Source organism: Phallusia mammillata, chromosome 2, assembly GCF_965637545.1.
Source record: "Phallusia mammillata chromosome 2, kaPhaMamm4.hap1.1, whole genome shotgun sequence".
Taxonomy (NCBI): domain Eukaryota; kingdom Metazoa; phylum Chordata; class Ascidiacea; order Phlebobranchia; family Ascidiidae; genus Phallusia; species Phallusia mammillata.
Window position 1 is genome coordinate 9,883,899 of NC_137253.1, and position 14,912 is coordinate 9,898,810.

General features: G+C 35.2%; 1 protein-coding gene across 3 annotated transcripts; it reads right to left on the reverse strand.

The window, feature by feature from the left end:
* Positions 1-1,455: 1,455 nt before the first annotated feature.
* On the reverse strand, positions 1,456-13,732 carry LOC145213726 (uncharacterized). 3 transcript variants are annotated; one of them, XM_080082102.1, is made up of 12 exons: positions 13,384-13,732; positions 11,036-11,075; positions 10,778-10,849; positions 10,002-10,037; positions 6,606-7,907; positions 5,993-6,103; positions 5,329-5,400; positions 2,825-3,060; positions 2,428-2,589; positions 2,124-2,285; positions 1,820-1,981; positions 1,456-1,621 (listed from the first exon to the last, which is right to left on the reverse strand). In XM_080082102.1, exons 1-12 carry the CDS (start codon positions 13,471-13,473, stop codon positions 1,598-1,600), a joined length of 2,469 nt encoding a protein of 822 aa, XP_079938228.1. In that variant the 5' UTR covers positions 13,474-13,732; the 3' UTR covers positions 1,456-1,597. The 3 variants fall into 3 exon arrangements, with proteins under 3 accessions (XP_079938228.1, XP_079938229.1, XP_079938230.1); XM_080082103.1 differs by lacking the exon at positions 2,124-2,285 and having other exon boundaries at positions 13,384-13,731; XM_080082104.1 differs by lacking the exons at positions 2,124-2,285; positions 2,428-2,589 and having other exon boundaries at positions 13,384-13,731.
* Between the last annotated feature and the right edge of the window lie 1,180 nt (positions 13,733-14,912).

Below are 14,912 nucleotides of genomic sequence, written 5' to 3' on the forward strand. Positions count from 1 at the left end.
CTCTCCTTTAAGTGCATGTCATATTGACATAAAATGTATCCAACTTAATCCCGATTGGTTTATTTGAAGGTACGGTACGCTTTGATTTTTGACATTTGGTACGGTACGGTGGTACGGTACGCTCTTCGTAACGAGGTACGTGGTACGGTCAACGCAATACGTACCGTACCGTACTGCCATCCTTGCAAATGAGTTGCCTATTTATGTACTATTTCAGTCAGAATCATGAAATGTTGTTTTTATTCTACCTAATAAGAAATTTTCTGCAAAAACACACCTGCACACCAGTTATCACCAACACTTAAATTCTTGCTAAACAGGACTGAAGGCAACAAATACACCAGCCAAGTTCATACAAGTATTCTGTATTTTTTTGTCAGATGATCACCATTATAACAGATGGTGCATTCACAAAAAAAAAAAAAAAAAACCTCAAAGTTGTTTAAGTTTAAAATGTGCAGCATATCATGTTACAGGCAGTGTCAGAAATAATTACAAAACATACACAGTGGAAGTAGAACAGTATAAACACAAAAAATATTTAATCTGATTCCAACCCTCTGTAGTGTATTTGTTGTCGAAAAAGGCTGAATTGTAATCTTGCAGTGTCATAAAGCTTGAGGGTTTGGGAAGAGACTGAAACATTCCAGTGGAATTTTACCAGAGACAATAAAGGTTGCTTATTGGAGAAATATAAACCCTATTATGTCTGAAATGTTTGGAAACAAATTTATGATAAATGAAAAATGGAATTGCAAAATTTCATAATATCACCATGGCAAGATAATAAAGACCCAAACCAAATGCACTCAATTGAGAGAAAAAAAGTCAAATAATTGAAATATTATTTTAGTTTTTGTGATTTTAATTAAAACGTTATTCCACACGCTCGTTAGATTTTCCTGAACTTTGATAACAGTCAAAAACAGCAGTTTGGATTAGCACAAGGTAATGTCACACAAAGAATGACATCATCTTGTGTAAAGGAAGTAGCCATCTTGTTGGATTCATGTCTAAAATACTTAAAAAAGCACGCCAACCACTTATATTGCATAATAAAACATTTATTTCCACTTAATAATGATTTATTTCAACACTAACTTAATAACGTATATCCAGTACACCTACACTAATACACATCACAGTCAATCTACGCATATTTATAGGTTATTACACACTGGAATACATGCGTCCTATTAATCTTCAAATCATATCTGCAAAATCGCTATACAAATGCCTAAAATAAAAATTATCGTCATTTTGACACTCTCTCCCCATTGCCCGCAATGCATTTTTGGGGCTTCCTTTTCAGCCGCCATTCCGCTTCAATTTGCTTCAACCGTGACGACCAGCAGCACAATCCAGGGTTTATAGAGATCAGTGGTAACGATGCTTACAGAATTTTACTGTAATTTATTTTATTTAAAAGTTTTTTTTTCTGAAAGACCATATAAATATTTTTACCAATTCTGTTTATTAGCATAAGAATTGCGGTAAACAGCACAAAAATAAGAAAAGCGAAGTTCGTGTTGGTAAAAAGTTTAAAGCTGAAATTTAGATTTCCAGAAATTCTTCAGATCGCGTTGAAATCATCAACTCATTCAAAATAAATAGTTAATTTCTGAAAATACAACAAAATCACTTTAACAACATTAAACGGAAATATTAGGCGAAAATCTATTATGTAACCTACAGCTATTACAAAGTTTAGTAACATTATGACGTAACTAAGCTGTGAAGTAATCCTGTTTACGTCATCATTATTTTTACCAGACGACTCAGTGTTTTGAAATTTAAACTAAAAGTCAAACGAACTTACGGGAAGTCCGAGTCTTTCCAGTTCTTTGCGCAAAATCTGTTTCCCATCTTCAGAAATCCCGCATCCACTCAGCTCCAATCCCCCAACTTTGTTTAAAATAACAGAAATTATTTTAACTCCCTCATCTCCGAACTTGTTGCCACCCAGATCAAGAGATTCCATCTGCCCAAGATTTCGTGATTATTTGTTGCAAATTTATTAAATTAAAAAATCCTAGATGGCACAATGTCACGTGATGGGTGACGTCATTGTGTTGATTATTTAATTAACTTTCAGGTTTTGTAATATTACTAAAATATCCTACCGGCGTTTCCAGTTTTTTTATTTCTCCGCATAAAACTTCCAAACCAGTCGCAGAAATTCCGCAGTCATACAGGTCCAATCTCCCAACTTTGTGTAAAATAACAGAAATTATTTTGACTCCCTCATCTCCGAACTCGTTCCAGCTCAGACCAAGAAGATTCATCTGTGCAAGATTTCATGATTATTTTTTGCAAATTTATTCAACTGAAAATTCGTAAATAGTATAATGTCACGTGATGGATGACGTCATTGTGTTTTTTATTTAATTAACTTTCAGGTTTTGTAATATTACTAAAATATCCTACCGGCGTTTCCAGTTTCTTTATTTCTCCGCATAAAACTTCCAAACCAGTCGCAGAAATCCCGCATTGCCTCAGCCTCAATTCCCCAACTTTGTTTAAAATAACAGAAATTATTTTGACTCCCTCATCTCCGAACTCGTTCCAACTCAGATCAAGAGATTCCATCTGTGCAAGATTTCATGATTATTTGTTGCAAGTTTATTAAACTGCAAAATCGTAAATAGTACAATGTCACGTGATGAGTGACGTCATTGTGTTTTGTTTATTTAATTGACTTTCAGGTTTTGTAATTAGTATTTAAATTGTGTTGCAAAAATGACAAACATAGTTCTGACGCTGTGATTTAGTGTCCAGTAATATAAAAGTTTAAAAACAAAATGTTATAAATCTTGCGACAAACCTTGTATTTAAGTTTGCTGATTCCATCACAAATCATCTTCAGTGAATCCAAGTTCAGGTTGCATTGGGAAAGATCCAGCTTCTCAACAGGTCCACACAACCTCGGAAGGATTTGAGCCAAGGCGTGAGCTGTACTAGATGTAATGGAGGTGCGGATAAAATCAAACTTCAAAGGGAGAAACTTTGCAAGAGAATCTCTCTCGTCATCCGAGCATTCCTGGATGTCAGTCAGCAAATCTAAAAAAATATGGACACACTTCAGACGTTGCTAATAAAAAAACGTCAAAAATCGATAATAATTTTAAGTATAATATAACAAATTAGTGCCAGCCAAGCATTAAAGGCCAGCATGTTTTTGTTAAAGTTTATGCGTGCTTTTATGTACGCTTGTAAATTTTTTTTTAACAAATCCCTGCTTACCTGTTGATCAATCATAGGCTTTTGCCTGGCCGAATTATTTTTAAAGGTTACAAAACGTCACTAAGTAAAAATAATAAAATCAGCAGAAAATGCACGAGGAAATTTAGTGCGCCCCAACCCAGTAACTCTTAAACCGGCATTGCAGGTAAAATTTACTGAGCAAGAAAAATATTTTACTAAAAGACAATGTAGAGATTCTTACGCATAAAAGTTCAATTGTCCTTTGTGATATCACAGGAAAACTCCTAAAATATCACAGTAATAATTTGAAAGGCATGACAGTACATGTAAAAAACGACAATTCGTTTTAAACAAGTTTGTATAAGAGGCAAATAAATTAAAAATCGACAATATTGCAAAGAAATCAAATAAAAAGGGTATAATGTTTTAGGTACTATAATCTAACCATGACCTTAATAGTTAATACCAGTCCAAATATAAAACTTGTTCTAACTCAGGGGTGGGCAAACCACGGCCCGGCAAAGGATTCCATGCGGCCCGCCAAACGTTAGTAAATTTAAAAGAGAAGCATACCGAGCACCGCTAAACAGTATCATTAGCATAGGCGTAGAGTTTTAAAAGATTACTGAGTGCGACTTGCCGATACGCGACACCTATACCAGATGAAGTATATGTCCCTGTACTATACTTTGGGACTAAACGCAGATACTTTTTACGTGCTGCGGCCTTTTGTTTCTGTCACGTTATTTTGCAAATATAGTCACTTGACACAATTTCCTGGTTCAGTTCGGACGTTTGGTTTCGGTCTTTAGTACGCATCTGCGTGCTGAATAGACGATTTGCAGAATGAGCAATTTTAACAACGATTTAGTTTTTTGGGTAATTGTTACGGCGTGGAATAAAAGTAAAAACAAATTACGGTTTCAAATGCAGCCTACATTGCACTGATGAAACTAAAACTTTGGTCACCTTGGATCAATTTAGGCCGTTGCAGTAGTTTGCAAACGGACATTAAACACGACTATAAAATCGTTACCCACACAACAACTAAAGATGGATACAAAAGAAACTTATCAACAAAAACACGTATAGTGTGCAGCCTATGTTGCAAATAATGCCTCTTCGTTTTTTTAAAATACAATTGATGCGTTTTAAACAATGTTTGCACGATCAATGGAGCGGCAACAAACGTATTTGTATTTTGCTGGAAACATACGATGTTAATATTTTGGGTTACTATGCGGCCCCCTGAACTGTAAAACTTTTGAATGCGGCCCTTGCACTGAAAAGTTTGCCCACCCCAGTCCTAACTAATACTAAATTTAAATATAAAGTACGTTTCTCCTCTGGTTTTAATTCGTTTAACCGGCGAACTAAACTACCACACCAAACCAGTTTTAAGTATGTGACTTTTGTCTTGTAAATCAGAGTAGTGCAACCCCAGCACCCAGGCCAAATGCTGCCTTTCAACAGTAGATTTGCGGACAACAAAAATGTGTGACATTTGAATAAAGTGCGGCAGTACTGCAACCGTGCGATTTCAATTCTTTTCAGTTAGGAACAGATTAATGCGTTTTGCCAGTCGGTTTTGCGTGCAGCCTGCAGTCAATTTCTTTACATACATATTTGGCCTTTGCACACTTATAACATCATTTTTTGCAATGCGTTTTTTTCTGGGAATCTTATTATTGTTAGTTGTAGTTCCTCATATAGTCAGGAAAAAGTGTTTATGTAGCTTAAGTAATCGTGGGTAAATAAACAAAGCATCTCCTTAATGCTTCCACCCAAACGTGTGCTTGTGTAAATTTCGCGTGTACCCTTCCTTGTCAACTTCCACAGTTTGGACTGCAGTTGAATTTTGAACCCAAACCCAATAGTACAAGCCCAAAATCCGACTAAAACCCGCAATGTCGACAAAAATTTGGTACATCCTGAACATAGATTTACTAAAATGGAATTACAACCCAAGTTAGGTCTAAAACTACGCCCGTTTTGTTCAAACTAGAGCCCGAACCCGACACGAAAAGCCGGGTTTGATTTATAATTCTGTCATAAAAACGCTTTTGTTTAAACGCATTTATGCGACTCTATCCGCTACGTAGTTAACATATAACACACACTTACCTAACAATTGATGTCTGGAGTTGTTGGTATTTATGAATTTTATGAGACGGTTGCGAAATTTAGTAGGTTTGTCTAAAAAGCAATATTCATGCATTAGCAACTATTAGTAAAACAAATTATTAGAAAATGTATTCGTAGGGATTAGCAATTCAAAAAAGTGTAGCCTACTATTGTAAAATATCGAATCTTATAATGAATTTTTTTGAAGTTTTGTAGTAGGCCTAAATTAAAACAATTAGGAACATGAATGAGTTGATTACTTACAAAACGAGTTTATTGTAGCGCAGTAAGTTCGGGAATTTCATTTCATATTCGCGTGAGTTTGAAGAAATTTGTACAAAAGGAAACCAAGTAAACGAGTATGCCAACGCGTTATCAACCGAATCTCATTATCCGCTAGAAAATGGGTTTTTATATTCGCTGTTCTAAATCGCCCATCCCTATGTTATTATATGTAACGTTAGCATCCATTATAGACCCTGTTTCTTTGGTAATCTTCTTTGCACTGCAATCTTTGCAAAGTTTCTACCCGTCCTTTGATTTGCACGCCACCTAGCTTTTTGTGTATACCTACAAACCAGTATTACGTAGCTCACTTTAAACAATGCGTCTTGTAAAGGGCAGGCAAAAGGCTCGTTTGTAATATTTCTTCCTGTGTACCAACCTGTATAAAACCGCTGCAGAACTCGCCTAAACATTGACAGAAGTCCTCGATCGCCGGAGTCATGAGTTGTTGGGTTTATTTCGTCATCTGCAATGCACGTGGTCCAGTGGTCTGCATAAAAAAGTAATGCATGTGGTCCAGTGGTCTGCATGCACTAGGCAATATTACAAAATTCATTGCAATGATTTCGCTTTTCTGGTAAAGAACAGTCGGGATTGATCAAAATTTGTCAAAAAGAATAAATTAGATTTCTTCTGGAACTGGTGTCTGCGTTTTTATTGTGATATACTCGTCTGATGCATAACGTGGTAACAAAGATGCACTCGTATAAAAGTGCTACAGCAATGCTACATAGCAACATTTCTGCAGAACACCAATCCGTATTAATTTACAATCGTCTGGCAGTCTTACACGGCGTAAAATCTGATCGTTTATATTTCCAGTTGTAAGGTGTTTCGTATACATTCGTACAATAAACAGTAGCTTATTTCGCTGTTTTATCGTGTTTACATTCTAATGACGTCAGCTTTTTTGGTAAATTACACATTCTTCAAGAAATAATTTTTGTTTTTCATTTGCAGGCAAACAGAAATTTCGGATTATGTATGCTAACCTTCTTTGGGGGCGTCTCCGAGCAAGAGTCCACACATGAATCGTCGAACCATAGACCAGTGACTTTCATGGATCAATTGGTGGATGACGTCGTGGAATTCGGAATCAGGCATTATCATGCAGATGTACATTGCGGCGAACATTTCTTGCAATGTCTGGTGCATAAAGTAGAAGATCGACGTGTTACCCTCAAACAGCCTTGGGCAAAGAGCTACCTTGATGACAAAATCCTGTATATTTACATCTTTCAGGCCTGCTTTTAGTATATCGACGTTTGCAAACACAACGGTTCGGCGAACCATACCGTCATAAGCCATTTTGCCAAGTGGTTGGACAAGATCAAAAAATTTTACACCCCGTTTGTGAAGGGAGGTTTCTAACTGTAGTAAGACTTTTTTAAACACTTTGGTGATTGTGTTTACTTGATTTACTTCGTCATTCAAACCGGAGTAAACCACAAACTGTAACAGCATCGGGTTGTGGCAAAGTTGAATTAACTGGGGTGCATTAGTGTGCAACGTTTTCCACAAATGCTCTGCTTTAGGACCGGCAAATGCAAAAAATAGCTCTTGCATGCCATCTGTTGGAAGATCACCAACAACGACTGTGAGTTTGGGACGCAAGACAATCGGCAAAGAAAGAATGGAATGAGGCCGAGACGTAAAAATTAGCAGTGATTTACTGAAAAAATTTTTACAGCAAAGATTCGCTACAAGCTCCTGGATTGGTAAAAAAGTCTCATGCGACACATTGGCTGGCTTTTCGTTGCTTAGAAACCACGTTGCTTGGTCATACCCGTCCATAATAATTACACATTTTTCCTGGTTTTTTAACATCCATGCAAACGCATTATCTTTAATTGTCTGGTCCACATCATTAAAGGGAAAATCAATGAGAAGCTGTTTAAGAGTAAGTGCAGAATTATAACTTAAATCCATAAATCTCAGAAAGATTACGAAGAAATTCTTAAATTTTGCTAATCTCTTGGCCAGTGTGGTCTTTCCACAGCCTGGTGGACCAATTAGAGCCAGAAAACCGATGTTTATCATTGTAGATAGTAAGCTATTAAATTGAATACGTTTGCTGCTGTCAAACTTTTTACTGTTGTTCGCTTTTGTGGATGGATAAAAAGGCTCGTTTTGGGAAGGCATATATCCTTTGAAGACGTCGCTTTCATCCAAGTTCTGACAAACGCTTGGAAGCGCTGTCTGATCAATAGCTAAACCATGAATAGCCACATCGGGTTCAAGTTCTTTCATTTGGAGTTTTGTAATTGTGTCTGCTGCTTCTTTTAACGTATTTTCTGCAAACACATTAAAATAAGATAGGTTAGGTCAGTGGTTCTTAACCGGTGGGAAATTTCCCCGTAGTGGGAAATTTAATGGTTTTAGAGAGAAATTATGTGAATCGGAAGTCACCAAACTCGGGCCTGTGGGTTGAAATTAACCATCGAAAGTTAATTTAATACAATATTTTCCGTAAGAACATGTAAGATTAACTACATCTAGTTCTGCAAGGCGCATAAAAATCCAGAAAACGGTTTGTTACGTCACAGACATTACTAAAAGTATCAATGACTTTGTTATTGTTCGCGAATACATGCATTTGATCTGTTGATTGTGATGCAATAAATGACTAATGCAAGCACCTAAAATGTTTCAAAATTCTACACGATATTACATTCTGACGAAATCACTAATCAAACTAAATAAAATAGCAGTATACCTTTAAGTTCCCGACCAAATCGCTTCACAAAATTATTTCGATTAAAGAATAATTTTTTTGTTAATGTTTAGCACAAAACACCATTATAAAAAAAGAGAGGGGGAAATTTGAACTTGGTGATCCACTTAGTGGGAAACCACACCAAAAAGGTTAAGAACCACTGGGTTAGGTAATTGTAAGTTAGGTAAACGTTTATGGGTTGGGAAATTGTATATTTGAACCTGTCAGATCCTACAGACTTGGATGAATTGTAAGTTAGGTAAACGTTTATGGGTTGGGAAATTGTATATTTGAACCTGACAGATACTACAGGCTTGGGATGATGCTGCACTCTTTGTTGTTGAGGTATACTTAGATAAAAGTTAGAGTTAAACGGCTTCATGTTTTCTCGTAGCGCGTATTTAATCATTTCAAATTGTATGGACACTTTAACAATTTTGAACCTATTTTAACTTTACTCCTTAGAAAATTTTGGGTAACTTTAACAGTGTTTGTTTCAATCAATCCAGATATTGTTTAAAACATTCACCCATTTTAGGGGGCTAGTGGAGTAAATGTTGGTGCCACAGGTTGGAAAACAACAATTGACAAATATAGATAAAACCCTCTACAAGCTGTCCAAATTTCATCCCATTTAAATGTTAAAAAATCACCCATTTTAGGGGGCTAGTGGGGTAACTGATTGGGTACTACTCCTGAAATTATTAAACCACAACAACCCAATCAACAGTCCTGTAAAATTTTGTCTCCATCCACCAATGTTTTATTTTTGACCACTGGAGGGGCTTTTGCGCAACAACTGTTGATGCTTTTGACGTCATAAGGCAGATAACAACCCCTTTGTCATGTGCACCACCAAGCAATGCAATTAGATGTCGAACATTATTACCACATGTTAGGTTGCCTTTGTTATACTCGCACGCCACAGAAACCTTTCAAATTGGTAGAAATCATAAAAATAAATGAAATCCCTTATATTCGTTTTGCATCCCTGCAGTGTCATACAATGAGTGATAAAAAATGGAAAAAATACCTTGCATACACCAATATATATGATTTACAGCAAATCGTTCTTAACTGTGTCTTTGCAAAAACCTAAGTCAACTAACAAAAACCTCATGCAGCGGCCAAGCTGACATGACCGTTTATTGAGCACCTAATGAGGTTTCCAGAGACATGCAGTTCATTTTTATGTACATCCACCACGCTTCGTCAGACTTATACAAAAATTATCGCATAACAAGTTTATAACCTACCATAAAAATATAAAACCCTTCAAAACAAAATGAATATGAAAGCCTAATATGATATGAAACCCCAAGCAAAAAAACTAAAAGTGCACATGTTAACTTAATGATGGAGTAGTGAAAAAATTATTGATTTTGAATCACCAATAAGACTGACTGCCTGGTATTAAGTCTGGTTATGCATATAACGGAGGATCTGTTGCCACAATGGTAAACCAGTGAATTACTCCTTTGGGACTTTTACAGTGGTGGTCGACTGTCCAGTACACACATATCATAGGCTGTAAAGGTAATTCAAACCGGGCTGATAATTATCCAATTTTGCCCAATTTGACTATAGTGCAAAAATTAGCGAAGTTACTGCTAGAGCTGTCATGTGTAGGCTAAAGCTTTACAATTTAAAACTGTTTTTGCAAAAAACTTACCATCTGGAGATTTCATTTCAGTCTTTCCTCCCACATCTAAACAAAAAAATAACAATAATTTAGAAAATGAACAAAATCGTGACACTTTTAACATTCTCTCCCATTTCAGAGGTAAAGTGTGGTATTTACCTTCCTCCAGGAATAAGGACATACAATTACGATCAAATGTTGTAGATATAAACACATGCTATATGTGGTCAAACGTATTACCAAAACACTAGCCACAAAAAGTTTGGCCCAACTTACAACTCTGCCAATGACTCAAATTCACTAATAAAACAAATCAGGAACATTTAGAGAGCTATTTGGCTAAGTGTAGGGGTAAAAATTAAATACTATGGCACCCAGACCAAAGTTAGAGCCATTTTCATTTTAGAGCCATTTTAAAAACATTTAACAATATGACCATGAGCAGAAATGGTGTGGAATTTACTAAAGTTTATTTTATTTTTTAGAAAAGGCTGAACAACCTCTTTACTATTGATAGCTGCACGCCTGCACCACAGGTGCTCATTTTACCAAAGGCACATATTTGCCCATTTTTTTTGTTACAGTTTCTTAAAAACAGATAAGTCTATCGGATATTATTCTATTTTCTTATGCTAGAGAGTCCTGAATAAATTCCAACAACATTTAAACCTAACAAATTCCCAACCATTTTACATTTTACCTGTTTATAAAATTTCTACATTGCTGACAGCTTGTGTAAGCTGTTTTTCAATTAGTTTTCTTTAACGAGCCTACAGAAAATCCATTAGTCAGACATAAAAACTTACTACAATTCTCTCCAGCTATGTATATGGAAGAATTTGAAAATGTGGTTCCATCAAAGTTGACCTGGACAGTTTCTGCATTACAAACATTATTAAATTTGTTTTTAAAATATACACTGATAATCTGATATTTTAGCTTAGTTTTCAATAGAACACTAATAAAATCCATTGGTAGAGTGCAATCAAAATCAAAGGCATACAATATGATATAATATATGTAAATCTTGTTATTAAAGAAAATTACCAAACACACAAAGTTACCTGCTTTTTCTTTCTCCAACATTTCTTTCTCTTGAAGATTCTTGTAAAAACAGAAAAAAATGTGTTTATTGCATAACTGAGTAAACATGCAGATTATTAACAAAACTAAAAGGGTGACTTAACACATTTTTTCAATGCACATACATTATAACCTATTTTGAAACATTAATACATTCCCTATACTTAATCTAAAATGTGACTCATGTTAAGTTTTATAACCTTAGTTGTCACGGCGGTCAGAAACTCACTGAGGAAGTAATGCATTTCAAGAGATAACCATGGGAAAGTTTGTTGCCAAAAGGTAAAACACAGTGATCAGTACTGGGCTTTAATCAAACTATTAAATGAAAAACTATACAAATCTCATTCAATTCTGTCATTGTTTAAAGTTTGTCCTATTTAATGCCTTTCTTTAATAAAAAAAGAAGCGGTAAAGAACGGCAAAATAGAGTAAAACACAACATTTGACACCTACAAGCAAATTCTACAAGCCATTTAAATTTAATTTATTTCAAATATTTTCAAAAATTTCACCCATTTTCAGGGGCTACTGGGGTAATATTGTAGCTATAAGGTGAAACACAACAATCAACTTCTATAAAGAGCAAGTTCAAGCTATCCAAATTACATTCAATTGAAACATTATTCAGAAAAATCTACCATTAAAAGCAGGGGTGGGGAACCTACTTAGTACTGTGGGCCGCATGAATTGCACAACATTGTAGGGCATGCCAAATATTTTTTATTTTCAAATTCCTTGTAATAATAGCCTGAGCACACAAGTGATTTTTTATTTCATCGCTCCAGATTTAATTTTTTCTTTGCTGTTACTTGTTTGCAATAAACAAGGCATACAGGCTTATCACTTAATTCAACTAAAATCTGTGCATTCTTTCTGGAACACCCTAGCTCAATTTGAAACTAACACCACATGGCAAATGATTTGTTAAGGAGAGACAATCGAGTGACTGTTATGTCACAAATACAGCAAGTGGTTGAATGTGTTGCAATTTTAATAAGTTTGACGTCAAATGTAGAAATGTCGAAGTCTTTTCAAGCAAATATTTGTACATAAACATTTTATTACTGTTTTTTTTATACTACGTTTTATGCTGTACTTGTAACAAAATTGCGACGCGGCCACATTAAAAAGACAAGTGGGCCGCAGGTTTTTCCACCCCTGATTTGGGCCAAAGAGGCGAACCACAATGTAGGTCATACAATAACATAGCAGTGTAGGCAAAGTCAATCATACAATAATTTTGTTTTTGTACATAACAATACCCAACCCTAGGAATAAACTAATAACTATCAATGTTTAATATAACAACTCTTTGGTATAATAATGGGATTTAACACATACTTTCCGTCCGGCCGATCAAAATGAAGTATGAGTCGCGGGCCGCTTAAAAGTTGCTTGCGGGGCAGATGCATCCCACAAGCCACATTTGACCACCTCTGCTCTACAAGCTATCCAAATTTCACTTAATTATGATACTGTTTAAAAACTCACCAATTATAGGGGACTTGTGGGGTAAATATTGGGGCGACAGGGTAGAGCACAACAATAAATCTTATATGGCAAATTCCACAAGCTATTGCATCAAAGCAATGATTACAAAATCAAGTTAAGGGTGCTAGTGGGGTCACTTATGGGGTTCAACACCTAAACTGGTAAAATATGAAACCACAAGGACCCAGTCAGCAGTACTGTAATATTTTGTCCCAATTGACCAATGTTAAAATTATAACCACTAGAGGTGTTTTGAGCAACAACCGTAAAGGCTGCTGACATCATATAGCTGTTGACAACCCCTTAACTGCCATGGCTTAAAACGTCCACCAAGCATTGTACAAGCACAAGTAACATATTTCTGGTTGCCGTTGTAACACTATAAATGGCATACTCTGCAAGTTATCCAAAATTTCAGTCAATTTTGAAAATGTTTTTTTAAAATCCACCCATTTTAGGAAGCTAGCCGGGTATATACTGTGGTTATGACAACAAATGAATGGCACATCCACATAACTATATCTATCATCTGTGATTTTTTTCAGATCCAATAAACATTTCATGGCAAAAAGTAAACAAACTTTGGAAAAAAACAATTAAACAACTTCTTCAGGGACGCCAATTAATGACTCAAAATGGAATATATTATAAATTGTCCAAATTTTATTCAAATCAGACTTCGTTTAAAAATTCACTGAATTAAAGTGGGCCTTTAAGGTAGGAGACCCCTAATGATTGTAATGGCAGTGACAAAAACACAAATACTCATTTTAACATTGCTTTACAAGTTTGTTTATCAAGATTTTTATGAAAGTAAATTGTCACAAAATGTTACCAGAACTTTCTTTGGTTGATCATCTTTTTCTTTAGGTGAGACTCCATGTGTCTGACAATCATGCATGCGACTGCTTCCAGCATTTGCCATAGTGATTTTATATCACTGATATTTATAACTAAACACGGGCGTGCTTCAGTGCAGTAACTAAAGTTTGTTAGCTTTAAACAACAGAGATCGACACTATAAGTCCTGTAATGTAAAATAGAAGTTAACACAAAATGTCAAGTAAACGCAAAATCTACAACTGAGGAAAGCAACAAGAAAACGAGAGGCTTTAAGCCAGGGGTGGCCAGACCTGCTTCATGCTTAAGCCACATGTCACAAAACTCAGTCTTCAAAGAGCCACAACACAGAAAATAAAAAACGAATTTATTCAATCACAATGAAGTGTATGCTATCAAATAATGATTATTGTTATGTGGGCTGCAAAGTGTTTGAAATTAGGCTGATATGATGGAAAAGATTTGTGTTTAGCTTCGTAATGATGTTACAGCTTAAATCTCACAATATATTTGACTACATGGACAAGCTAGCATGTTTCTCTACAATAATGCTCTTTTCGGTTTTTGGAATGTACATTGGTTATAACAAACAGTCAGTTTTTAGTTAATACGTGTTAGAGTGCATTGTTTTATCATCTGGCCAAACAACTGCAAGATGGAGAAATGCATGTGTAACATTAAAGAACCTCGCTGCATTCAGTTTGGTCATAGATAGAGGGTTTTGATTTGGTTGTAGTTTGCAAATATTTTTTAAGTCACAAATAAATGTTGATGTGAAAGAAAACAAAGACAGATATATTTTTATATAATCTACAATCCAAATGAACAAATACAACAACCAAATACAAATAATCTTTAAACTTTCATCTGTTTTTCCATTCTTTTAAGAAACCATTTATACAGCTCAAAAGTGTATTTCATCATCATGATACAAAGCAAAACATTAATTTAACTTTAAAAAAAACCTAAAAAGTCATACAGAGATTGAGCATAAATAGTTACACAACAACAAAAGGATATACAACATTAACATAAAACAGCACTTCATACATATTTTTTGTACATTTTTACATCTAGAACATTGGCTTTCTAATACACTTTAATTTAAGACGTTTTATATCATTTTATTAATTTTCTACACACATTATTTGATTTATACATATCATTGTTTTTGCAAGCAAAAACGAATGGTTCCCCACACAGGTGTTTTTGAGACTTAATTGCTTATTGTAAACAAATGTTCCTGTTATTATTTGTAAGGTTGTTATTAGAAAACATTAACCAAAACTTTTTGCCCGTATTTTCTTGCTTTGACCACGATATTACCGTCCAAGGTCAGTCGTGATTTAAAAAGCCATTTACTACAAAAGTATAAATAACAAATTGTTTTTCACTTCACTTTGTTTCGCAAAACGAATACCATTGACCTGTAGTAACCTCCCACTGTGCAGACGACAAGGGCAAAGTCCGTAGTGTTTAGGGTTGCCAGGTACTGTCGGCTGGATTCGGACAGTATTTGTCTGA

Coding starts and splice junctions, on each gene's coding strand:
- LOC145213726 (XM_080082102.1), bottom strand. CDS start 13,473: ATGGCAAATGCTGGAAGCAGTCGCATGCATGATTGTCAGACACATGGA. Junction 3,061..5,328: donor CTCCAGACATCAATTGTTAG/GTAAGTGTGTGT, acceptor ATATTTTTTTAG/ATTTGCTGACTGACATCCAG. Junction 2,286..2,427: donor TAAAGAAACTGGAAACGCCG/GTAGGATATTTT, acceptor AATCTTGCACAG/ATGAATCTTCTTGGTCTGAG.